Raw genomic sequence first — 25249 nt, 5'->3', positions numbered from 1 at the left:
TTTTTTTTTCTTTTTTTTTTTTTTTTTTTTTAATTTTTATTTATTTGTGATAGTCACAGAGAGAGAGAGAGAATGAGGCAGAGACACAGGCAGAGGGAGAAGCAGGCTCCATGCACCGGGAGCCCGACGTGGGATTCGATCCCGGGTCTCCAGGATCGCGCCCTGGGCCAAAGGCAGGCGCCAAACCGCTGCGCCACCCAGGGATCCCAGAGATGTGTAGTTTGAAACAAAATGGTTTGGCCTTTTCCCAGAGGCTGCCTTTCCTGGCGGTGTGTTGCCAGTTACCACCTATGTCTCTGTAGAACATCTTTAACCCTCTGCAGTATTGTTTCCCTGGAAGCAAGTGAGGAGGAAAACCCTGTTGTGAGGGAGTGGAGTCCACACTCACTCCTGTATTCCTGTGGCCAAAGCCCCAGTCCTGTGTTATGGGGCGCTCCACCTTATTTTAGTCAAGCTCTTGGCCTTTTGACTCTGTGAAACCTTAAGGACTTTATAAGCGATACACCGATGGGAACTAAAGCCTTTTCAAAGGCTTAGAGTTGTAAACCAGAGCCTGACTACTGGTTCCCAGGTTTTCTATGGGGTAGCAGCTCACGGGCTGCCGTGGAGGGCTGTGCCCTAGCATGTTCTAGCGTGTTGTGAGCCATGGTGAAAGTACACTGCACCCACGTAGAGTAGACTTAGGACCTGTAAGGATAAACGGAGTTGGAGGAGAAGTGGGAGGTTATCTCGGGAAACATGAAGGAGACAGCACATGTCTGTGGAGCCGGGTCCTACCTGGCAGGGGCTGCCCATGAGCAGAGACCTAGCGGGTGTTCTTTCCCTGCCTGTCTTCTACAGCAACCGACGTACGTCCAGGCCCTCTTTGACTTTGATCCCCAGGAGGATGGAGAGCTGGGATTCCGTCGGGGAGACTTTATCCACGTCATGGATAACTCAGACCCCAACTGGTGGAAAGGGGCCTGCCATGGGCAAACCGGCATGTTTCCCCGCAATTACGTCACCCCTGTGAACCGGAACGTCTAAGAATCAAAGAAGAGATTATTTAAAGAAAGTGAAAAATTTAAAACACATACAAAAGAATTAAACCCCTGAGCTGCCTTAACAGCAGCCCATGAGGGGAGCTCAGAACACCTGGCTGGGTCACCTGGTGACCCTCTCACTTTGGTTGGAACTTTGGGGGGGTGGGGGGGGGCGTTGGATATAAAAATGCCAAAACTTACCTATAAATTAAGAAAAGAGTTTTTATTACAAATTTTCACCGCTGCTCCTGTTTCTCCTTTGTCCTCTTTTTCATCCCTCTCCTCTTCTGTCCATCAGTGCATGACGTCTAATGCCACATATAGTCCTAGCTGATGCCAATAATAAAAGAAAAGAAACCAAGCGGGCTGGTATTTTCTCTATGCAAAATGTCTGTTGTAGTTGGAGTGACTGAAGGAAGGACAGCCGTGGCTGTGTTCCTCGTGCACACAGAGGAGAGGGCGGCTGGGCCGCGGCCCTCACTGGTCAGTGTCTGCCAGGCGTGGCGGGGGGCAGCCCCCAGCCGCAGGCATCTTGTGACAAAGCTGGAAGTGGAGCGGGGGCAAGAGGAAGGACTGTTACCCCTCATGGCTTCCTGAGAAAAGTCGAACTAAAAACCTTTGTCTCTTTTCTACATTGTTTTCCTTTCCAAATGGTATTATTGAGCATGTTGATTTTTCATAGTGCCTTTTTCCTTATTTCAAGAGTTGCTTATGAGTGGTGTTTTTTTTATTTGTTTTAAAATAAGTTAAAGACAGTCCAGAGCTTTCCAGCCAGTTTGTCTCCTGCTCTGTGTAAATAGTCCTCTCTGGGGGTGGGGGGAGCCGGGCTCCGGGCAGAGGAGCGGCTGCTACAGGCACAGGTGGAGGGTGCGGGCAGTCCGCCTCTTCTCAGCCACGAGTCTTTAAGGTTCAGCTTTAATATTTGTCAGCCCTCTGGAGTCTGCTGTGGCTGCCCCAGGGGTGCAGAGTCCCCAGCTGCTGGGGAGGAAGGAGAAGTTCCAGCTCTTCCCACCTTGAACTGGATCTGGCTGCAGGGGGGTGGTCAGAGTCCTTGACCTTGTGATCCCAGCTGTTGTCTGCCCCTCCTCAGCTCCAGAGGCCCCCAGAGAAAAAATCCCTGGAGCCAGCAAGTTTCAAACAGGAAAACCCAAGGAATTTAGACTGTCGCTCTGTGACTGTATCAGGTTATACTGTGTTCCAACACTGGGGTGGAAAATGAGAGCTTTCGTTTTTCTTGCTCTGAAAGTTAGAGGTATCTGTCCACGGCTTTCATCTTGTGTCGCCTGCCTGACCTGCCCAGGTGAGCACTAGGGCAGCATTCAAGAAGCAGCTGGGTTTCCGTGTCTCTGTTCCCAGTGGGCTGTGTTTCTAGCTGCTTCACCCTTCCCCCCAAGGAAATGTGTCCGTGAAGCAGAAACAGTTGGGGAAGAACAAGTGGGAAATGTAGGAAGGCCGAGGACATTGCAGAGCTCTCTCTGTCCGCCCTGTCAGCTGCTTGTCCCTCATAGTGATGTGCCTGTGAACTTTCTCCACCCAATCCCCTGCCCGCAACAGAAACGGGGCTGCCCAGGAGTTGGTGACAGCCTTTGGGTTCTGAAGTGGTCGGTTGGAGTCTCCCCTGGACTCTGGTTATGGAGCCGGACTCAGCCTGGAGTACTCAAAGGCCCCGGAGGCAGCTGCTCTTCTGGACAGAGCATCTGCCCCCCCCCCGCTCCCTTTCTGGTAGCTTCTTTCCTCAATGATGATAAAAGGAATCTCTGGCATTCTACACCTGGACCATTTGATTGTTTTATTTTGGAATTGGTGTATATCATGAAGCCTTGCTAAACTAAGTTTTGTGTGTATATATTTAAAAAAAAATCAGTGTTTAAATAAAAAGACCTATGTACTTAATCCTTTAACTCTGCGGATAGCATTTGGTAGGTAGTGATTAACTGTGAATAATAAACATACAATGAATTCTTCACTCTGTATCTCTTCTCTTTTTTATCCCCCCCCCCCCCGCCCACCACCACCACCACCACCTTACTTAAAATAAAAACCTAAAAGCTCGTCGGTGTCGGGGGACTCCTGTGTCATCTTTTCCCACCCCCCTAGCTTGTTGGGGAAGCATGTGGACCTTGCTGGGCCCCTGGAGTCGTGATGCCCACACTCAGCTGCTCATCAGAATCCGTGGGAGCTTGGTCACCATAGATGCCCAGCCACCACCCACAGGTGCTGCCAGATGGTGGCTGAGAGCACCGACAGGCATGCCTGGTGTTTCTGACAAACTATGGACCACACTTTGGAAACTCTGGTCTAGACCCAGCACTTGCCCAGTCCTCATCCCCTCCTGTTAAATAAAGGACAGAAGTGCAGGATGGTCTGTGTTGAAGCAATCTCCATGTGCCCAGTAGCTAAAGCATGTTTGTCTGCTCAGCTGGCTGCTGCAGGTGAGGCCAGGCCTAACCACAGCATACTGCCTGGCATAGACCAGAACAAGGAGTGTTTAGGGAAAGCGTGAACAGAAACTTAACCCAAGGAATTTCTACTTAGATTCTTGGTCCAGTTCTTAGAGTTCAGCCTACTACCACATTTGCGGCTGCCCCATTTGGGCTATAGTTTTCCAATTCTTGCATTTCTGCAGAGACCTCTGTGAGTAGGAACTTGTCAGCACTGCCCTGCAGGATGCCATCAGTCTCACAGACACCCCCCTGTGCTAGCTACTCTGAAGCTGAGCAGATGTTTTCAAAATGGGGCCATTTGAGTGTACACTTAAGGCAAAGATGGTCAATGAGACTTTCTGCTGTTTGACTAATGACCTCAGAATAGCATCACCCTTAATGGGAATGTTGATACTTTTGCACAGTTGGTCACAGGCTTCTTGGTGATTATATCTCCTTCCACCATGGATCTGAAATTCCTGGGAAAGCATCTGAGTGGGAGCATCTTGGGGAAGACTCCACTGTCAGAGCCCATCTGCAGTTGATGACTAAGAGGTGGGCAAGCGGCCTTGAAGTGCCCTCGCAATGTGTTCACCTTGGTGGCCCTGCACTGGCTGGAGCTTGCATGTGCCTGGCTCACTGACCGGGGAGTTTGGAACAGACTCCTTCAAACATGAGTATAGAGGGGAAGGTGGTGACAGCTCCTACCAAGAGCTTCAAGGCAGTCTACAGCACCAGACCCCACCTTCAGGTACTCCAAGGTGCTTGAGGGCACAAACGCATGGCATGTTGGAAAGAGATAAGGCAGGGGGTACAAGTGGTCTGCCTTTCCTTGACTTGTCCCCTTGACCTGCTTGCAGCAGGTGATCTTCAGGCTGAACTGCTTTACCAATGTGCCTGGATAACTAGGAAAAATGAAAGTGGCAATGTATCTGGGCACCTCGGAAATACTTTCATTCCTAAGAGTGTATTTCCATGAAATAAAATTCTCCAGGTCTGAGCCCTGTTTTACATTGAAGAACAAAGAGATCCTGTATGTGTTCTTGGTGTGTGTGTGTTCATTGGAGGATTCTTTTGTTTTTTTAGATTGTATTTATTCATTCATGAGAGAGGCAGATATAGGCAGAGGGAGAAGCCGGCTCCTCAAGGCAGCCCGCTATGGGACTCGATCCTGGGACCCTGGGCTCATATCCTGAGCCGAAGGCAACGCTCAACCGCTGAGCCACCCAGGCATCCCTCATCAGAGGATTCTTAAACTTAGTCCTGGGGGCTCCTCACTCCAGCCAGAGTCCTGAGGCTAGCGAATCATGTGCTTACTACCAAGATGGATCGCATCAAAGTCCTGAATTACCACTATATCTTAGGCTATTCATCGCTGTTAAGGAAGAAGAACAATTCTGTGTGCCAACAGGACGGATATGTAAGTACTAGATGGTAGTGCTGTTGACTAACCCACTTGCTACTGAAAGCATTCCAAACACTACTTTTAAAACATCTAAAACTAAAAAAAATTAAAAAAACATCTAAAACTGATGTCATTAGGTTTTGGGTTGTTGTTTTGTTTTTTTTATGAGACCTGGGAATTTTAAGGTTTTTTTTTTTCCTTTTTTTTTTTTAAGGTTTTGTTTATTTTTCATGAGAGACACACAGAGAGGCAGAGACACAGGCAGAGGGAGAAGAAGGCTCCATGCAGGGAACCTGATGCATGGGAACTGGGACTCCCAAGATCACACCCTGGGCCAAAGGCAGGTGCTAAACCGTTGAGCCACCCAGGGATCCCCCTTTTTTTTTCCTTTAAAGAGAAAGGAAGGGCATGCATGGGGGGTGGCTGCAGGTGGGGCAGAGAGAGGGAGAGAGACTTAAGCAGGCTCCATGCCCAGTGTGGAGCCCATTGCTGGCTTGATCACATGACTTGAGCCGAAATCAAGAGATGGTCACCTAACCAACTGAGCCACCCAGGCACCCCTAAAGATTTTATGTATTTTAGAGAGCGAGTAGAGTAGCAGAAGGAGAGGGAGAGAGAATCTGAAGCAAACTCCACACTTAGCACAGGGCTCAACTTGGGATTCATTCCCACCACTGTGAAACTGTGACCCGAACCAAAACCAAGAGTCAGATGCTCAACTGACAGCCACCTAGGCTCCCCAAGATTTTTTAAGATTGACTTATTTATTTTAGAGCAGGGGGAGGGACAGAGAGGGAGACAAGCAGACTCTGCTGCAGCGGGAGCCCGTTACAGGGCTTGATCCCAGGGCCCTGAGATCATGACCTGGGCTGAAATCAAGAATCAGGCACTTATGGGACACCTGGGTGGCTCAGCGGTTGAGCGTCTGCCTTCGGCTCGGGGCGTGATCTCGGAGTCCTGGGATCAAGTCCCGCATCGGGCTCACTGCATGGAGCCTGCTTCTCCCTCTGCCTATGTCTCTGCCTCTCTCTCTCTCTCTCTGTCTCTCATGAATAAAAATAAATAAAATCTTTAAAAAAAAGAATCAGGCATTTAACCAACTGAGCCACCCAGGTGCTCCACCTGTAAAGATTTTTTTTTAACTTTTTTTAAAATTATTTATTTATTTATTTATGATAGTCACAGAGAGAGAGAGAGGCAGAGACATAGGCAGAGGAAGAAGCAGGATCCATGCACCGGGAGCCCGACGTGGGATTCGATCCCGGGTCTCCAGGATCGTGCCCTGGGCCAAAGGCAGGCGCCAAACCGCTGTGCCACCCAGGGATCCCAACTTTTTTTTTTTTTAAGATTTTTTTATTTATTCATGAGAGAGGCAGAGACACACAGGCAGAGAGAGAAGCAGGCCCCATGCAGGGAGCCCAATGTGGGACTCAATCCCGGGTCTCCAGGATCACACCCTGAGCCACCTAGGCGTCCCTAAAGATTTTATTTTTAAGAAATCTCTACATCCAATGTCAGGTGTGGGGAGTGGAGCAGATGGGACTTGAGCCAGGTCCTGGGGGAGGTCGCCTGGGGTGGGACAAGTAGACTCCGCCCCCACCCAGCAGGAGGTGCAGGGTTAGGAGAGGTGTGGGCTGGAAGCGAGTAAAGCGAGTAAAGCGTGGTGTCTGGACGCTGCTATAAAGGAACCTGAGCAGCCTCCCACGAGGAGGAAGGACTCCAGGTAGGCTTGCTGGGCTTCCAACACAGACCAAGTGACGCCCATCTCGCTGTGGACACGAAGGGTTCCTCTGGTCTTGTAGGTGAGTGGCACGAGGAAGCAGGAGTTGAGGAAGACCTGACGGCACGGGTGCCCAGAACAAATCAAGATCGCCTGGATGAGGCTGATGAGGCCGAGGTAGTTGAAGGGCGTAAAGAGTTACAGCAGAGCCCAGCCTGGTTCTCGAGCCTTCTGGCAGCCGACTGGACTATGTGCCAACCTCCTTGTGGTTCCGAGTGGCCATGTGATGTTGTCCTGGGATGTGATATGCACCACCTCGAGGCTTGGCCGCCCCACGGGGCCCCCACATTCTCCACCACTGGCTGGATGCACCTGCTGTACTGGACTGTTCTGCGCTGCTGGCGTCAGAGGCTCCTTGTTCCAGCTTTCACCCCTGCCTGACTTTCCAGGGGCCACTCTGGGGAGTAGTGAGCAAGGGAGAAAGCTGACAGAACTGAAGTGTTAAGTTTGGAGGAGGAAGCAGAATTGCTCATCAGGATCTAAATACAAGCAGCAACAACAGCCAGGTTGACGCTGCCCAGACCCCAGCGTGATACAGTCCTCCACGCTCCTCTCCCGGGGCTCCAGGCTCAGGAGGGCACGGCCTGCCCATTTCTCTCCTATCATTCTGACTGTCTTGTGCCCTTTTTTTTTTAAGACTATTTATTAGAAAAAAAAAAGACTATTTATTAGACAGCTGGAGTGGCTCAGCGGTTTAGCACCACCTTCAGCCCAGGGTGTGATCCTGGGGTCCCGGGATCGAGTCCCACATTAGGCTCCCTGCATGGAGCCTGCTTCTCCCTCTGCCTGGGTCTCTGCCTCTCTCTCGCTCTCTCTCTCTCTATGAATAAATAAATCTTAAAAAAAATCAATTTTATAAATTGATTTATTGGGCAGCCCCAGTGGCGCAGTGGTTTGGCGCCGCCTGCAGCCCAGGGCGTGATCCTGGAGACCCTGGATCAAGTCCCATGTCGGGCTCTCTGCGTGGATCCTGCTTCTCCCTCTGCCTGTGCCTCTGCCTCTCATTCTCTCTCTGTGTCTCTATGAATAAATAAATAAAATCTTTAAAAAAATAAAAATAAATTTAAAAAATTGGTTTATTAAAAAAAAGGACTATTTATTCATAAGAGACACACAGAGAGGCAGAGACACAGGCAGAGGGAGAAGCAGGCTCCCTGCGGGGAGCCCGATGCAGGGCTCGATCCCAGGACCCTGGGAATCACAACCTGAACCAAAGGCAGACGCCCAACCACTGAGCCACCCAGGTGCCCCCCTCTCATGTCCCTGTTCGGTCACTGGGTGTGTGTTCCTTCAGGCCTCTGCTCAGACACGAGCCCTGCTCAGAGAGGCCCTCCCAAAATATATTTAGTAATCACCTCACCTCCCGCACTTTCTGTTCCTCACAGGGCTGTTTTTCTAAAGAAGGAAGCACTTCTGGCTGCCTCCCGGCTTTCTTCTAGAGTGCAGACTTTCTGCCCATCTCTCCCACCAGACTGGACGCTCGTCAGGGCAGGAGCTCAGACTCTGTTGCATCCCTAACCCTTAGAAGAGTGCCTAAAACATCCAGAGTGTCCATAGTATTCATTATCTGATGGTAAAACACCGGGTCCCAGATGCTGCTCACGAACAAGGCCAATGATCCCGGCACCCCGACCTTCAAGTCTGCAGAGGGGAAGGCAGCCAAAGAGTGACTCAGTGGAAGGAGTGGCATGAGTAAGGGGAGTGTAGGAGTTTGGGGGACACGAGACAGGCAGAAACAGCTAGAAGCTGGACAGGATGACTGTTCTGTGGAGAGGGGAAGGGATGTGTTCCAGGGAGGAACAGATTGATCTTGATCAATCAATCAACAGAACTTGATCTTGGACAGATCAAGTCCCAGAAAGAGCCAAGTGTGGGGAGGGAGGGAGAGCTGGGCCCAAAGGAGAGAGGCTGGCACAGGGCCAGAGGCCAGGTGAGGCAGCCCCGTGTAAGCCATAGGCGGGAGCTGGGAGTGGGGAGCCTGAGCAGCTTGGGGGCTCCGAGGGGGCTTCTAAGGATAGCTTTATTGAGATACAACTCATTTCTCACCCATTTAGAGTATTCCATTCAATGGTGTTTAGTGTTATTCACGCACAGAATTATGCAATCAATTTTAGAACATTTTCATCATCCCAAGAAGAAACTGTGTATCCCTCATCAGGCACCTCCCACTTCTCCCAACCCCTCCGAGCCCCTGGCAACCCCAGTAAGTAGACTTACTTTCTGTCTCCATGGATTTTTCTTTTTTTAAAGATTTGGTTCATTTATTTGACAGACAGCCAAGCATGAGCAGGGGGAGAAGCAGAGAGAGAAGCAGGCTCCCCGCTGAGCAGGGAGCAGGACCTGAGGCTCAATGCCAGGCCCCTGGGATCATGACCTGAGCTAAAGGCAGACACTCAACCGACTGAGCCACCCAAAGAGCCCTGTCTCCGTGGATTTGCCTTTTCTGGACATTTTGTACAAATGGGGGGGTCAGACAATGTGCGGCCTTGTGGGTCTGGATGCTCTTGCCCTGCATTGTATTCTCAAGCTTCATCCATGTGGTGTCATGCGTCAGTTTTTCATTCCTGGTTACATCCGAATACTATTCCATGGCCTGGATACACATTCCATTTATCCACACATACCCAAGGACGTTTTGGGGTGTCTCCACTCTGGCGAACAGTGCTTCTGTGAACGTTAGTGTGCAAGGTTCCATGAGGACAAACCCTGAAGGATATATATATATATTTTTTTAACTTAAGATTTTAGGGCAGCCCCTGTGGCGCAGCGGTTTGGCGCCGCCTGCAGCCAGGGTGTGATCCTGGAGACCCGGGATCGAGTCCCGCATTGGGCTCCTTGCATGGAACCTGCTCTGCCTGTGTCTCTGCCTCTCTCTCTTTCTGTGTGTCTCTCATGAATGGATAAATAAAATCTTTAAAAAAAAAAAAAAAAAGATTTTATTTAGGGCAGCCCAGGTGGCTCAGCGGTTAAGCGCTGCCTTCAGCCCAGGGCCTGATCCTGGAGACCCAGGATCGAGTCCCGCGTTGGGCTCCCTGCACGGAGCCTGCTTCTCCCTCTGCCTGTGTCTCTGTGCCTCTCTCTCTGTCTCTCATTACTAAATAAATAAAATCTTAAAAATAATAAAGATTTTATTTATTCATGAGATACATACACAGAGAGAGGCAGAGACACAGGCAGAGGGAGAAGCAGGTTCCCTGCAGGGAGCTCGATGTGGGACCCGATCCTGGGACTCCAGGATCATGCCCTGAGCCAAAGGCAGGTGGTCAACCACTGAACCACCCAGGTGTCCCTCTGAAGGATTTTAAGCAGAGAGGTGGCCATGGTCCTGCTTGATTTGGACAGTGGAGAAAAGGGACCACACAAGAAACTGTTGCCGTTGTTCTGGTGACAGAGGGGATTGGCAGGGAGAGCAAAGCGAAGCTGGTTGGTTTTAGCCATATCTAGGAGGATGGGATGGCAGGACTTGGGGGGCAAAGGGAAGGAGGGTGTTGTGTGCTGATATCAGCCCACCAGTAACCAGTGGCGGACAGGACCTTGTGGTTCTTACCATGATGATGGCCCCCCGTCAGCAATAACCATCGGGAAAGTTTGAAAAAATAAAGATTTGCCACTTACAGGACCTGGAAATTCCACAACACACCTGGAGTCATATAGTGAGGTCCCAGGTAGAGAACCAGAGAGGGCAGGGGCCTGGGGTTTTCCTTTAATTGGGGTCAAAGGTGGAGGCCAATTTCAAGGAGTGTGAATTCAAAGCTCAGGAAGAGAAAAAAACAAGTGACTGGAATCAGTTGTGGAAATCACCCAAGATCCTTAAAACAAAGGAGCCTCCATGCGGGGAAACAGCGGGCTCTTTATCTCCCTATCTGGTCGCGGGGCTGGCAAGGTGCTTAGTCCAGAGAGCATCGGGGGTGGACCTGCAATCAAAGCTTAAACCAGGCTCTTGTGTCATAAGAGAGGAAGCGAGGGTGCCCGGGTGGCTCAGTCATTTAAGTGTCTGACTCTTGATTTGGGCTCAGGCCCTGATCTCAGGGTCATGAGATGGAGCCCCCCATCATGGACTCTGTGCACAGGGTGGAGTCAGCTTGAGAGTCTCCCTCTCTCCTTGTCCCTCTGCGCCTCCCCAGTTGCTCTCTAAAAAAATAATTAGGGATGCCTGGGTGGCTCAGTGGATGAGCTTCTTCCTTTGGTGCAGGGTGTGATCCCCAGGGTCCCAGGATCCAGTCCCACATCAGGCTCCCTACATGGAGCCTGCTTCTCCCTCTGCCTGTGTCTCTGCCTCTCTCTCTGTGTCTCTCATGAATAAATAAATAAAATATTTAAAAAGTAATAATAATAATTAAATAGGAGTGACTGGGTGGCTCAGTGGTTAAGCATCTGCCTTTGGTTCAGGTCATGATCCCAGGGTCCCGGGATGGAGTCCCGCATCAGGTTCCCCGCAGGGAGCCTGCTTCTCCCTCTGCCTATGTCTCTGCCTCTCTCTGTGTCTCTCATGAAAATCTTTAAAAATAATAATAATAATTAAATTAAAACAAAAAAACGAAAGAGGAAGCCTGTTGGGGCTTATATTCCAGAAGGATAGCAATGACCTTTAGGATCCTTGCTTGAGCAGTGGGGGGCAGTAGGGGCCAGCGGCTCCTGTGGCTTGAGATAGGGAGCCCTGGAGTAGGGGGAGCAGGGGCAGGTGGGGAGAAGGTTGGATAAGTGGTATGTGCGGTGCCAGCAGACAAATGTCCAGGGGCAGCAGGACATCTTAACGTGTAGCTCAGGAATGCAAATCTGAGCAGGGGACCTGGGACGAGGGGTTGTGGGCAGGGAGGTGGCTCCGAGGTCACGGCCCTGGCTGCTGCCCCACACTCACACCACCACTTTGGGTGAAGAAACAGGGCAGAAAGCAGCAGAGCCTGATGAAGGCCCGGCCCCGAGGGCTGGACCAGGGGCGAGGAGGAAGCAGCAGGGGAGGGACGGAAGAAGCAGGAGGCAGTGCCAAGGACAGTGCCCCAAGGACCCTCCCGGAGGCCATCCTATGCCGGCCCCTCAGCCTCCACCCCAACCCGATTGTGGCCACCCTGCCCGGCTACATGGTTCTTCCTCTGCTGAGAAACCTTCCCAGCTTCCAGGATGAAGGGCAGACTCCTGACCCTCAGGAGCAGTGTGATAGGAGTCAGAGGCCCAGGCCTTTATTCCAGGCTCTGTGACCTTGGGCAGGGCCTTAAACTCCAATCCCTTAAAAAAAAAAAAAAAAAAGCCAACGTCGCCAGGTTGGCCCGAGGATCCAACGTGACTGTGACTGCGTGCAGGTGTTCTCAAACTATGAGGTACAGAGGGACCAACTATGATCTTGGCATTCAAGACCTTTTACAATCTCAGCCTGGTTCTCTGAGCCAATTCTCCAACTCTTTGGTACCCTAAGTCCCCTCTGAGCCTCCCTGGGTTTAGCCAGCATCGACTTCTCTCTCTCTGATCCCAGGCCAAGGGCTCTCTCTCCTCTCTGCCTCTACTTCTCCTCAGCCTGACCCGGGCACTGACTCCACACATCCCACACCCTCTGAAAAGCCTTTCCTGACCAGCTTCCAGAGAGCTCTTGCTCCACCACAAGCTCAAAAAACCCCAAATGCCTGCCCTTGGTCCAGGTGATGTAGAGGAGCTACATGCGGAAGGCAGGACCCCTCCTGGACCTGCCTGGGACCCTGCCTCCTGCCACCACCACGCCCAGGCCTTGGACAGGGTGCCTCCTATGGTTTGGGAACAACCAGGAGGTGACCTTATACAGACTACCTTTCCAAGCTTCAGGAAGCTTAGTCTGGGGCAGCCCTGGTGGCGCAGCGGTTTGGCGCCGCCTGCAGCCCAGGGCGTGATCCTGGAGACCCTGGATCGAGTCCCACGTCGGGCTCCCTGCATGGAGTCTGCTTCTCCCTCTGCCTGTGTCTCTGCCTCTCATTCTCTCTCTGTGTCTCTCTGAATAAATAAATAAAATCTTAAAAAAAAAAAAAAGGAAGCTTAGTCTGCTAAGCTATGTGAGGATTGCCCAGGCGACTGGGGGTTCCTCGGGGCCAACTCCCACACCAGGGAATCCCTGCATGCCGGCCCAGTCCTGGTCAGCCCTGTGCCCAAGGCTCCTGTTCTTGTTGACGGCAAAGGAACTCATCCATATTTTCACTCTTTTATGTTTTAACCTTTGACCCATTTGAAGGCTACCCTGGTGATCGGTATGAGGTTAGACCCAGATGTCTTTTTCCAGAAAGCTACCCAATTGTCCAGATAGTGTTTATTAAAAGGTCCATGGTCAGGGGCGCCCAGATGACTCTGTCGGTTAAGCATCTGACTCTTGATTTCGGCTCAGGTCATGATCTCAAGGTCGTTAGATGGAGCCTTGTGTTGGGCTCCGTGCCCATTGGGGAATCTACTGGAAATAGTCTCTCAGTCTCTGTCCCTCCCTTCCCTGCCCACTGAGCTTACTCTCTCTCTCTAAAACAAATAAATAAATCTTTTTTTAAAAAGGGGAGGAGGTCAGGACACCTGGGTAGCTCAGTGGTTGAGCGTCTGTCTGCCTTTGGCTCAGGGCCTGATCCCAGATTCCCAAGGTCGAGTCCCACATTGGGCTCCTTGCATGGAGCCTGCTTCTCCTCCCTCTGCCTGTGTCTCTTCCTCTCTTTCTGTGTCTTTCATGAATAAATAAATAAAATATTTTTTAAAACGGGGGGGTGGGTAGGGGGCACCTGGGTGGCTCAGTGGTTGAGCATCTGCCTTTGGTTCAGGTCATGATCCTGGGATCCTGGGGTCCTGGGATCGAGTCCCACATCAGGCTTCCCCACAGGGAGCCTGCTTCTCCCTCTGCCTGTGTCTCTGCCTCTCTCTCTGTGTCTCTCACAAATAAATAAATAAATAATAATCTTAAAAAAAAAAAAAAGGTCTATTGTCAGCTCTCAGATTCGAGGGGATCCCTGGGTGGCTCAGCGGTTTAGCGCCTGCCTTTGGCCCAGGGCGCAATCCTGGAGTCCCGGGATGGAGTCCCACGTCGGGCTCCCGGCATGGAGCCTGCTTCTCCCTCCTCCTGTGTCTCTGCCTCTCTCTCTCTCTCTCTCTCTATGTCTATCATAAATAAATAAATAAATAAATCTTTAAAAAAAAAGAGAGAGAGAGAGAGAAAATCCAGTTTACACATTGAGTTTCCACTATGGTGAGGTCCTGTTTCTGGACTTTTCTATTCTCTCACTCTGTCTGTTAGTGGCCTTACTTCCAAGCAGATTTGGGTGTCCAGTGGGCCACTCTTCCCCACACCTCTCTCCCTTTGAGAGTTCTCCTGGCTTTTCTGCTTCTTCATGTTTTCTATGTAAACTTCAGATTTTCTAGTTCTAGGGGGAAAAAATGCCTTTGGATGTTTTTATTTGGATCATGTTCAATTTATAAACTACCTTTGGAAGAAGTGACATCTTTATGATGCTGGGTTTTCCTATCCAAGAACACAGCACATTCTTTTCAGTTTCATGTCCTTTGGGAATGTTTCAGAGTTTTCCTTGGGGAGGATTTGCACGTTTCCTGTAATGTTTATTCCCAGATATTTTATCTGTTTTGTTGACATTGGAAATCAGACCTCTTCCGTCATGCCATCTCACTGCTGGATGTTTGTATATGGGAAGGTATTGATTTCTTGATAAAGGTTTTGATCTCTCTTTCCTACTGAATGCTGGACTGTTTGAAGTTGTTTGGCAGTTAGTCTCATAGGGACAAAATTGTGTTCAAATCTCAAGTTTAAACCCCACAACTAGTCCAGCTCTGAGAAAGTTCTAATGCTTCTAGATCTCTCCACACTGGGACAAGCCCCATCATTATTTTTTTTTTCATTTTATTTTATTTATTTATTTTTTTTAGAGAGGGAGTATGAGCAGGGGTGGAGTTAGGAGCAGAGGGAGAGAGAGAATCTTAAGCAAGCTCCACACTCAGCACAGAACCCAACATGGGGTTAGATCTCATGAACCTGAGATCATGACAGAGCCAAAATCAAAAGTGGGATGCTTAGCCACCTGAGATGCCGAAGAGCCCCCACAGAATTGGTTTAGTAAGCAAATGACTGAGTCTAAGAGATGAAGGGTTAAATGAGATGCTTAATGACTCTGGTCGTAAAATCTGCCTACATCTGTGCAAAATCAGCACAAAATTCTAAACTTTTTTTTTTTTTTTTAGTTTAAAACATTTTGTTCTGAGTAAGGGATACAAGTTCTTTTACAAATTCTTTTTGGCCATAAAATTACAAACACTTTTGTAGCCTAAGAAAAGTAAGCTGTGAGGAGTAGTTACCTTTTCTAGAACAAAATGTCAGACCTATCAGGATGGCTATTATCAAGAAAAAGGGGAAAAAAAGAAAGCAAAAGCAACAAGTGTTGTGAAGGTGTGGAGAAATTAGAACCCTCATGTACTGTTGGTGGGAATACAGATTGAGGGACACTTAGGTGGCTCAGTTGGTTAAGAGACCAACTCTTGATCTTGATTCAGGTTTTGATCTCAGGGTCATGAGTTCAGGCCCCACATTGGGCTCTGTGCTGGGTGTGGAGCCTACTTAAAAAAAGAAGCGAGAAGAAGAAGTAGAAGAAGAAAACAAAGAAGGAAGAGAAGAAGAAGAACAACAGCAACTACTACTACTTTCTGATCCAGCAATCCTACTTCCGGGTATTTATCCAAAATAATTGAAATCAGGATCTTTTTTAAAAATTTTTTAGGGATCCCTGGGTGGCGCAGTGGTTTAGCGCCTGCCTTTGGCCCAGGGCGCGATCCTGGAGACCCGGGATCGAATCCCACGTCAGGCTCCCGGTGCATGGAGCCTGCTTCTCCCTCTGCCTGTGTCTCTGCCTCTCTCTCTCTCTCTCTCTGTGACTATCATAAATAAATAAAAATTAAAAAAAAAATTTAAAATTTTTTAAATTATTTTTTATTTTTTATTAGAGAGAGAGAGAGACAGGCAGAGGGAGAAGCAGGCTCCATGTAGGGAGCCCAACATGGGACTCAATCCCAGGTCTCCAGGATCACACCCTGGGCTGAAAGCAGTGCTAAACCACTGAGCCACCGGGGCTGCCCCTGAAATCAGGATCTTACAGAGACATTAGCACTCCCATGTTCATTGTGGTACTAGTCACAATAGCCAAGATGTAGAAACAGCCTAAACATCCATCAAGAGATGAATGGAGGGGCAGCCTGAGTGGCTCAGCGGTTTAGCACGGCCTTCTACCTGGGGCCTGATCCTGGAGACCCGGGATCGAGTCCTGCATCAGGCTCCCTGCATGGAGCCTGCTTCTCCCTCTGCCTGTGTCTCTGCCTCTCTCTCTCTCTCTCTCTGTGTCTCATTAATAAATAAATAAAATCTTAAAAAAAAAGAGAGAGATGAATGGATAAAAGACCTATCACAAACACATGAACACATGCACACACACATGCACACTGGAATACTATTCAAGCTTAAAAAAAGAAGGAAAAAAAATAGAAGGAAATTCTTCAATACAAGGACGACATGGATGAACATTGAGGACGTTATGCTCAGTGAAACAGGCCAGTAACAGGAGGACAGATACTGCCTAATTCTACTCATGTGCGTCTCAAGTAGTCAAATTCACAGAATCAAAGACTAAAATGGTGGTTAATCAGCAGATACCAGGTTTCAGTTAAGCAAGATGAAGAAGTTCTAGAGATCTGCTGTGCAACATGGGACCTACTGTCAACAATAACTAGTGTTATACACATGAACATGGAAGAAGGTGGGTCTCATGCTAAGTGTTCTTACCACAATAAAATAAAAAAAGAAACAGGAGTCCCCAGCTGGCTCAGTTGGCAGAGGATGTGACTCTTGATCTGAGGGTTATGAGTTTAAGACCCATGTCAGGAGCCTACTTAATTTTTAAAAAGAGGGAGAGGGCAGCCGGGCAGCCTGGATGGCTCAGCCCTTTAGCACCACCTTCAGCCCAGGGTGTGATCCTGGGGTCCTGGGATCGAGTCCCATGTCAGGCTTCCTGCATGGAGCCTGCTTCTCCCTCTGCCTGTGTCTCTGTCTCTGTCTCTGTCTCTCTCTGTCTTTCATGAATAAATAGTCTTAAAAAAAAAAGAGGGAGAGAAAAAAAAAGTGGGAGAGGGCAGAAAAATAAACATTGTTGGCTATAATATAATAGCTGGTTCTGGAACCTCACAGAAAAGGGAAATATATATGTAAGAAAAAAAATTCTTTGCGAAGCTCCCTAAGAATCCTATCACAGGATGAGCCCTTTGGTAGGATGGGTGAGGGATTACACACTTAGAGGCAGGGACTTGTCCAAGTGCTCAGAGCCTGAATTCTTCCTTGCACAATCCTGTTTGCAGTGCTGTGAAGACCAGACCAGTGACAACATTGTGTGCCTGCTGTCCAGCTGCACCCTTGACCCTAAGAAGTGAAACCAAGCAGGAAATGCATTTTAAAAATATGACTGTAGGATGCCTGGGTGCCTCAGCGGTTGAGCATCTGCCTTTGGCTCAGGGCAGGAGGGTACCACACATCAGGCTTCCTGCATAGAGCCTACTTCTCCCTCTGCCTGTGTCTCTGCCTCTGTGTGTGTGTGTGTGTGTGTGTCATGAATAAATAAATAAATTTTAAAAAAATAATAAAATAAAAGGGATCCCTGGGTGGCTCAGTGGTTTAGCTCCTGCCTTCAGCCCAGGCCGTGATCCTGGAGTCCCCGGATCGAGTCCCACATTAGGCTCCCTGCAGGGAGCCTGCTTCTCCCTCTGCCTGTGTCTCTGCCTCTCTCTCTATGTGTGTCTGATGCATAAATAAATAAAATCTTAAAAAAAAAAAAAAAAAGGAAAGAAAAGAAAAGAGAAAGGAAAAAAATGACTTTTTCCTGCAAGCTCTTGCTGCCTTTCCTGGCCTGGCAAGCTGGTCTGAACTTCAGAAGAAGATGGCTGAACTTCCCCCACCCAACCTTCCACCCTCTCTGACTCCCAAGGTAGCTGGTTGTGGCGGGAAAAGCTTTGAAGTCTGTCTCAGTCAGCTCGGGGCTGCTATAATGAAACACCAGAGTCCGGGGAGCCCAAGATCACGGTGCTGGCAAAATCGGCTCACAGTGAAGGCTCTCTCCCTGGCCTGAGACGCTGCCGCCTTGCCACCTCCTCACAAGATGGAAAGGGAGAGCTCTGAGTCATACAGACACTAGGCCATCACGAGGACCACCTACATCTAATTCTCTCTGGAAGGGCCCAGCTCTTCACACCACTGCGCTGGGGGGAGGGCTTCAACATCTGGATTTGGCAGGGTCAGGAGGACACCCACGTTCATTCGATAATGAAGTCTGTAGTCCTTGCTCTGGCCCCTACCAGTTGTGTAAACTTGGGTGAGTTACCCAACGTGTCTGACCTTCTTTCCTCATCAATCTGACGGAATGCGGTGTCTGCCTCCTAGGGTTTGGGAAGAAGTGAGTAATATATAAAACCTCAAGCGCATGCTGCAAATCCAGTATTTGCTCAACACACACTCTTCTTCTCTGTCCATCTGTGGTGGAGGCTGCCCATCCGCCATCTTATCCTGTTCTCTTCCTCTGTGGTAGTAGGTTGCTCGGTTTGTAGCTTGTACCTGACCAGCCACAATAAAGACCATTCTCTTTTAGTTGTGGCCCTGTGATTAGCTTCTTGGCGACAGGATTCAGGGGAAAGTCTCACGTGGCAATTCCAGGTAACCTCCCAGAATCTCTCTCTCCTGTTGCTGGAATTCCAGCTGCCGCCTTGGGTCAGACATGAGGGCCACCCCGAGGATGTCGGCGTGGTGAACCAGGAGTCTGTGCCCCTGGGAAGTTTGGGCCAAACCAGCCCTGGACAGCCTCCCCATTAGCTGAATCTAATCCCGATACGCGGCCATTCATGCACGTCTGCCAATGGTTCGAATGTTCCCCACATTCCCTGGTATATCTCATTTTCTCCAGAATTTGGAGGGGGTGGGGAGGAAGGATGCACCAAAGGTAAACAAAAAAAGAAAAAAAAAGAAAGAAAAAAAGACACCCCAAGATGCCCGACAGTCTCTCCCCATTCAGCTCTCTTACATGTATAATTCTCCACGCCCACATCCCTGTCTATAAATATTTCTGAGAGCTGGAGGCAGATGTGGAAAAGGGAATCATTTCATTCTGAACCAGAGCAGGGTACTGTTTCTTCCCTCCCTGCACCCCACAGTATCAACTACTGAGCAATTTTCTTTTTAAGATTTTATTCATTTATTCATGAGAGAGAGAGAGAAAGAGAGAGAGAGAGAGGTAGAGACACCGGCAGAGAGAGAAGCAGGCTCCATGCAGGGAGCCCGACACGGGATTTGATCCCAGAATCCTGGGATCACACCCTGAGCGGAAGGCAGGCGCCAAACCGCTGAGCCACCCGGGGATCCCCCTGAGCATTTTGTTTTGCTCTTAAACTATATTTATTTTTTTTTTAATAATCTCCCATGACCCTGAGATCTACTGACCGATCTACTGACCAAGCCAGCCAGGCACCCCAACTACTGAGCATTTTTATTTTTAAGATTTTATTTATTTATTCATGGGAGACACACACACACACACACACACACACACACACACACACACAATGGCAGAGACACAGGCAGAGGGAGAAGCAGGCTCCATGCGAGGAGCCCGATGTGGGACTCGATCCCAGGTCTCCAGGATCACACCCCGGGCTGCAGGCAGCACTAAACCGCTGCACCACAGGGGCTGCCCCAACTACTGAGCATTTTGAACCTGGGTCTGTGCCAGGTGCACAGAGACGGAGAGAACAGGAAGGTCACCAAATCTTCAGGGAGCTCAAAAGGTGTGGAGGAAGCTGACCAATGACCCACCTCTGGACAGGGGTGGGAGGGAACAGAGGGGAGGGGAAACAGACTCAGCTGAGAACTGGAAAGGCTTCAGAGAGATGCTGAGGGAAAGAAGAGAAAATTGTATATGCAAAAGCACATGACACCTGAGGCACCTGGATGGTCAGTCAGTTGAGCATTTGACTCAGGTCATGATCTCGGGGTCCCAGGATTGAGCCCCACATCAGGCTTCATGCTCATCCAGAGTCTGCATGCGGATTCTCTCTCCCTCTCACTGTGCTCCTCCCCCTGCTGTCTCTCTCTCTCTCTCTCTCTCTCTCTAATAAGTAAATAAATCTTAAAAAAAAAAAAAAAGCACAAGACCAAAATGATAGAAAATAAGTATCAACAACCATGTGGAAACACTGGGACCCTCATGCATGGCTGGCATGAATGTGGAATTGCTGTGGAAATCAGTTTGGTGATTCCTAAAAAAAAAAAATTAAACATGGAATTACAGCATAATCCAACAATTCTACTTCTAGGCATGCGCCTGAAAGAGTTGAAAGTAAGGATTCAGGCAGACCTGGTGGCTCAGCGGTTTAGCGCCACCTTCAGCCCAGGGCATGATCCTGGAGACACGGGATCAAGTCCAGTGTCCGGCTCCCTGCATGGAGCCTGCTTCTCCCTCTGCCCATGTCTCTGCCTCTCTCTCTCTCTCTCTCTCTCTGTGTCTCTCATGAATAAATAAATAAAATCTTGAAAAAAAAAAGTAAGGATCCAAACAGATACTTGTAAGCCGTGTGTTGCAGCATTATCACACTAGCGGAAAAGTGGGAAGAATTCAAATGTCCATCAAAAGGTGAATGCATAAACCAAATGTGATATATATATATATATAATATATATATTCCGATATATATATTATATATATATATATATGCGCGCAAGTGGAATATTACTCAGCCATGTAAAAGAATGAAATTCTTATTCATGCTATAGTTTATTTATTTTTTATTTATTTATTTTTAAAAGATTTTATTTATTCCTGAGAGACACAGAGAGAGAGAGAGAGGCAGAGACACAGGCAGAGGGAGAAGCAGGCTCCATGCCGGGAGCCCAATGTGGGACTCGATCCCGGGACTCCAGGATCGCGCCCTGGGCCAAATGCAGGCACTAAACCACTGAGCCACCCAGGGATCCCCTGAACTTTTCTTTTTTAAGATTTATTTATCGGGCGCCTGGTTGGCTCAGTTGGTGGGTCATGTGACTGTTGATTTCAGCTTGGGTTGTAGTCTTGGGGTTGTGAGATTGAGCCCTGTGTCAGCTCTGAGCTCAGTTTTTCTCCCTCTCATTCTGCCCCTCCCCCTGCTCACTCTCTCTCAAATTAAAAAATAAATCTTAAAAAAAAAAACTTAAAAAAATAAAAAACTTAACCAGGGCACCTGGGTGACTTAGTTGGGCAGCTGCCTTTGGCCGGGGTCATGATCCTGGGGTCCTGGGATCGAGCTCCACGTCGGGCTCCCTGCTCAGTGGGGAGCCTGCTTTTCCCTCTCCCCTCTGCTCCTGCTCTCTCTCACTCTCTCTCTCTCTCTTTCTTTCAAATAAATAAAATATATTTTTTAAGAAAGACACTTAACTGACTGAGCCACCCAAGCACCTCCATTTTCAACCGTTTTTAAGTGTAGAATTCAGTGGCATTCATTCCATTTGTAATGTTGTGAACTATCATCACTATTTTTAGAATGTTTTCATCACTCCAAGCAGAAACTCTGAAACCATTACACAATAATTCCCCATCCCCTCCTTCTGCTGGCCCCCAGGAACCTCTAATCTATTTTCCACATCTATGGATTTACCTAGTCTAGATACTTCATCTAAGTGGAACCATACACTATGTGTCCTTTTGTGTCTGGTTTCTTTCACTTAGCAGAATGTTTTCAAGGTTCATGTGCCTTGTGGAGTTGCCTGGGTGGCTCTGTTGGTCACTCTTGATTTCTGCTCAGGTCATGATCTTAGGGTCATGAGATCCAGCCCCCTGTCTGGCTCTGTGCGCAGCAGGGAGTCTGCTTCTTCCTCTCCTGCTGCCCCTCCCCCCTGCTCATTCTCTCTCTCTCTCTCTCTCTCTCAAATACATAAATAAAATATTTTTTAAAAAAATGGTTGAAGGCAGCCCCAGTGGCTCAGCGGTTTAGCACTGCCTTCAGCCCAGGGCATGATCCTGGGGACACAGGATCGAGTCCCACGTCGAGCTCCCTGCATGGAGCCTGCTTCTCCCTCTGCCTGGGTCTCTGCCTCTTTCTCTCTGTGTGTCTCTCATGAACGGATGAATAAAATATTTTTTTAAGAGCTGATTTTTTTAAAGATTTTATTTATTTATTCATGATAGACACAGAGAGAGAGGGAGGCAGAGACACAGGCAGAGGGAGAAGCAGGCTCCATGCAGGGAGCCCGATGTGGGACTCAATCCAGGGACTCCAGGATCACACCCTGGGTGCTTAAACCGCTGAGCCATCCAGGCTGCCCTGGATGAATAAAATCTTACAAAAAAAAGGTTGAGGGACGCCTGGGTGGTTCAGTGGTTGGGTGTCTGCCTTCAGCTCAGGGCGTGATCCTGAGATCCTGGGATCAAGTCCCACATCAGGCTCCCTATGGGGAGCCTGCTTCTCCCTCCTACTATGTCACTGCCTCTCTCTCTCTGTGTCTCATGAGTAAATAAGTAAATCTTTTTTAAAATGGTTGAAAATGGGTTGCCTGGCTGGCTTAGTCGGTAGGGCATGTGAGTCTTGATCTCAGGGCTTTGAGTTTGAGCCCATGTTGGCTGTAGAGATGACTTAAATTAAAAATTTTAAAAAGATTTTATTTGGGGATCCTTGGGTGGCTCGGCGGTTTCGTGCCTGCCTTTGGCCCTGAGCGCGATCCAGGAGTCCCAGGATCGAGTCCCACGTCGGGCTCCCGGAATGGAGCCTGCTTCTCCCTCTGCCTGTGTCTCTGCCTCTCTCTCTCTATGTCTATCATAAATAAATAAAAATTAATTAAAAAAAGATTTTATTTATTTATTCATGAGAGGCACACAGAGAGAGTGAGGCAGAGACATAGGCAGAGGGAGAAGCAGGCTCCATGCAAGGAATCCGGAACTCAATCCTGGATCCCAGGATCAGGACCTGAGCCGAAGACAGACGTTCAACCCCTGAGCCATCCAGGCATCCTAAAAATAAAATCTTTTAAAAAATGGTTGAAATGGCAAATTACACACACACACACACACACACACACACACACACACGATGTTGATTTCTAGAAGATGCAAACAGGCCCACCAGGTCAAGGGCAGGGCATTGCAGGGGCACATGATTTCCACTTATAGGATCAGGACTAGTCAGGTTTCCATGGTGGTTTCTATCTTACCACTTTATCTTCTTCCACTCCAAGCTCTGGATGGCCTAATTCTGCTTTCAGAAGGGTTGGATGAATAGAACAGAATGTAACAAAAGATATGGGTGTTTTGAGACATCTGTCTTGTGGTGTGTTTTAGTAATTTTTTCCCCTTTATCACAGAATAGTAGTCCATGGTGTGGATGTACTACACCCTACACATTCTGTATACGGACATCTCAGAACTTTCCAGTCTGGGTTGCACCGAACATTTTTTTAAAGATATTGTTTATTTATTAATGAGAGACATAGAGAGGCAGAAACATAGGCAGAGGGAGCTCCTGTGGGGAGCCTGATGTGGGACTTGATCCCCGGCCCCTGGGATCACACCCTGAGCTGAAGGCAGAGCTCAACCCTGAGCTATCCAGCGTCTCTTACACAAATCTTTTTGTAAACATGGTTTCATTTCTCTTAGATAACCTAGAAGTGAGATTGCTAGGTCACAGGTGTATAAATGTTTAACTTAATAAGAAACTGCCTGACTTCTTCTCGTGTTTTTTGTTTTGGGGTTTTTTTTTTAAGATTTATTTATTTGACAGAGAGCACAAGCAGGGGGAATGGCAGGCAGAGCAAGAAGAAGCAGGCTCCCTACAGGGCAGGGAGCCAAATGTGGGGCTCAATCCCACAACTCTGGGATCATGACCTGAGCCGAAGGCAGACACTTAACCAACTGAGCCACCCAGGCGCCCCTCTTCTCATGTGTTTGTACCATTTCATAATCCCACTGGCACTGTGTGGGAGTTCCAGTGGCTCTACAGCTTTGTTAACGTTGGTGTCATCAGTCTTTAAATTTTAGCCATTCTGGTGGATGTGTGGTGGTATTTGATCACAGTTTTGTTTTTTGTTTTTTTTTAAGATTTATTTATTTATGATAGACACAGAGAGAGAGAGACAGAGGCGGAGGCAGAGACACAGGCAGAGAGAGAAGCAGGCCCCATGCAGGGAGCCCAATGCGGGACTCGATTCCAGGACTCCAGGATCGCGCCCTGGGCCAAAGGCAGGCGCCAAACCGCTGAGCCACCCAGGGATCCCTGATCACAGTTTTAATTTGCACTTCCTTTTGGTTAATGATGTTGAGCACTTTTTTTTTTTTTTTTGCTTATTACTCATATCTTCTCTGTGAAATGTCTGTTCAACTCTCTTGCCTAATTTGTTTACTGGGTTGTTCATCTTTTTATTGTTAACTTGACATCCAAGTTTGACCTTCCCAGAAAGAGTCATCCTTGAGTCTGGTGAGATCAGAAGTCATGGAGGAAGAAGACATGGTCTGCAGTCAACCTGGGGCACGCCAGCCCTTCCTTCGTGATGGAGCTGCACCTCCTCTCCCTCTGAGCATTAGGTGGTGAGTGAAGACTGGCTTCTCACAGTCTCACCAGGAAACACCTTCTCAAAGAAGCTCAGATCGGGTGATGGGGGAGGTGTTGTCACCCACGAAGGTGGATGACCTCATCAGAGAACCACATGCTGAAAACCAGAAAGCCTGGACCTCAGAGACCCCCTCCAACAAACTTGAAAAGCTTTCTCTTTGGGCTGACATTGACCCTCCTGATAGCCTCCTGATGTGTGGCTTTACTAAGAGGAGCAGCAGAAGAAAGTTGCAATGCATAAGAAAACATCTCTTGGAAGTTACTGGACAGTGAATCCTCTTTCTTTCTTTCTTTTCTGCCCCCGCCCTTTGGTTAGTTTACTGGTGTTTGAGTCATTTGCTGAGTAAATCTGAAAGGACAAAAAAGGGAACTCGATCAGACATGCCTCTATCTTCGGCCCCATGCACCCTGTCAGGGCTTCCTCCAGAATCATCCAGCAGTTGTTGCTTTTTCATGATTTTCTCAAACTTACCCCAAAGTTGAAAAAATAAGCAAGTAAAATTGATGGAAACTCACACGCACACAAAAACCCACATGCAGATATTTCCAGAAGCTTTGTTCATAATCACTGAAACATGGAAGCAACCAAACTGTGTTTTAGTAGGTGAATATATGATATATCCACACGGATGATTTCTTGGTGCTAAAAAGAAGTGAGTTCTCACACCACAAAGAGATACATATTTCTTAGTGAACCTCTGATACATATTTCTAAGTGAAAGAACATCAGCTCCAAAAGGGAAAAAATTCTGATTTGTTCATTGCTAAAGCCCTGGCATCTAAAACAGTGTCTGCCCATGTAGATCCTCAATACAATTTTGATGGGACAAAAAATGATGGGGAATAGAGGCCCTTCATCTCATCCTGAATCATAAGCAAGGAGAAAGAAACAAGGGGAGCCTAGGATGACTAGCTAAGATGTGTACCCTAATTTAATGTCCATCCAAATATGAGCCACTAAATGAAATGCTTATTCTTGGGCCATATGCTAGACCTGCTTGATCAGGATGAGTGACCATATGGAGGG

At 48.4% G+C, this 25249-nt stretch overlaps 1 protein-coding gene across 1 annotated transcript in view; it reads left to right on the top strand.

Moving 5' to 3' along the window:
• Positions 1-2988, top strand: part of GRB2 (growth factor receptor bound protein 2) — a 74216-nt gene extending 71228 nt beyond the window's left edge. The window contains exon 6 of the mRNA XM_072781537.1: positions 841-2988. Coding sequence (XP_072637638.1) covers positions 841-1026 — 186 coding nt within the window. The 3' untranslated portion in view covers positions 1027-2988. The remainder of the gene's footprint in view (positions 1-840) is intronic.
• The last annotated feature ends 22261 nt before the right edge of the window (positions 2989-25249 follow it).

This window comes from Canis lupus, chromosome 16 (genome assembly GCF_048164855.1).
Source record: "Canis lupus baileyi chromosome 16, mCanLup2.hap1, whole genome shotgun sequence".
Lineage (NCBI taxonomy): Eukaryota > Metazoa > Chordata > Mammalia > Carnivora > Canidae > Canis > Canis lupus.
The sequence above is the reverse complement of the archived record's forward strand: the minus strand, read 5'-3'. Positions and strand labels throughout refer to the sequence as shown.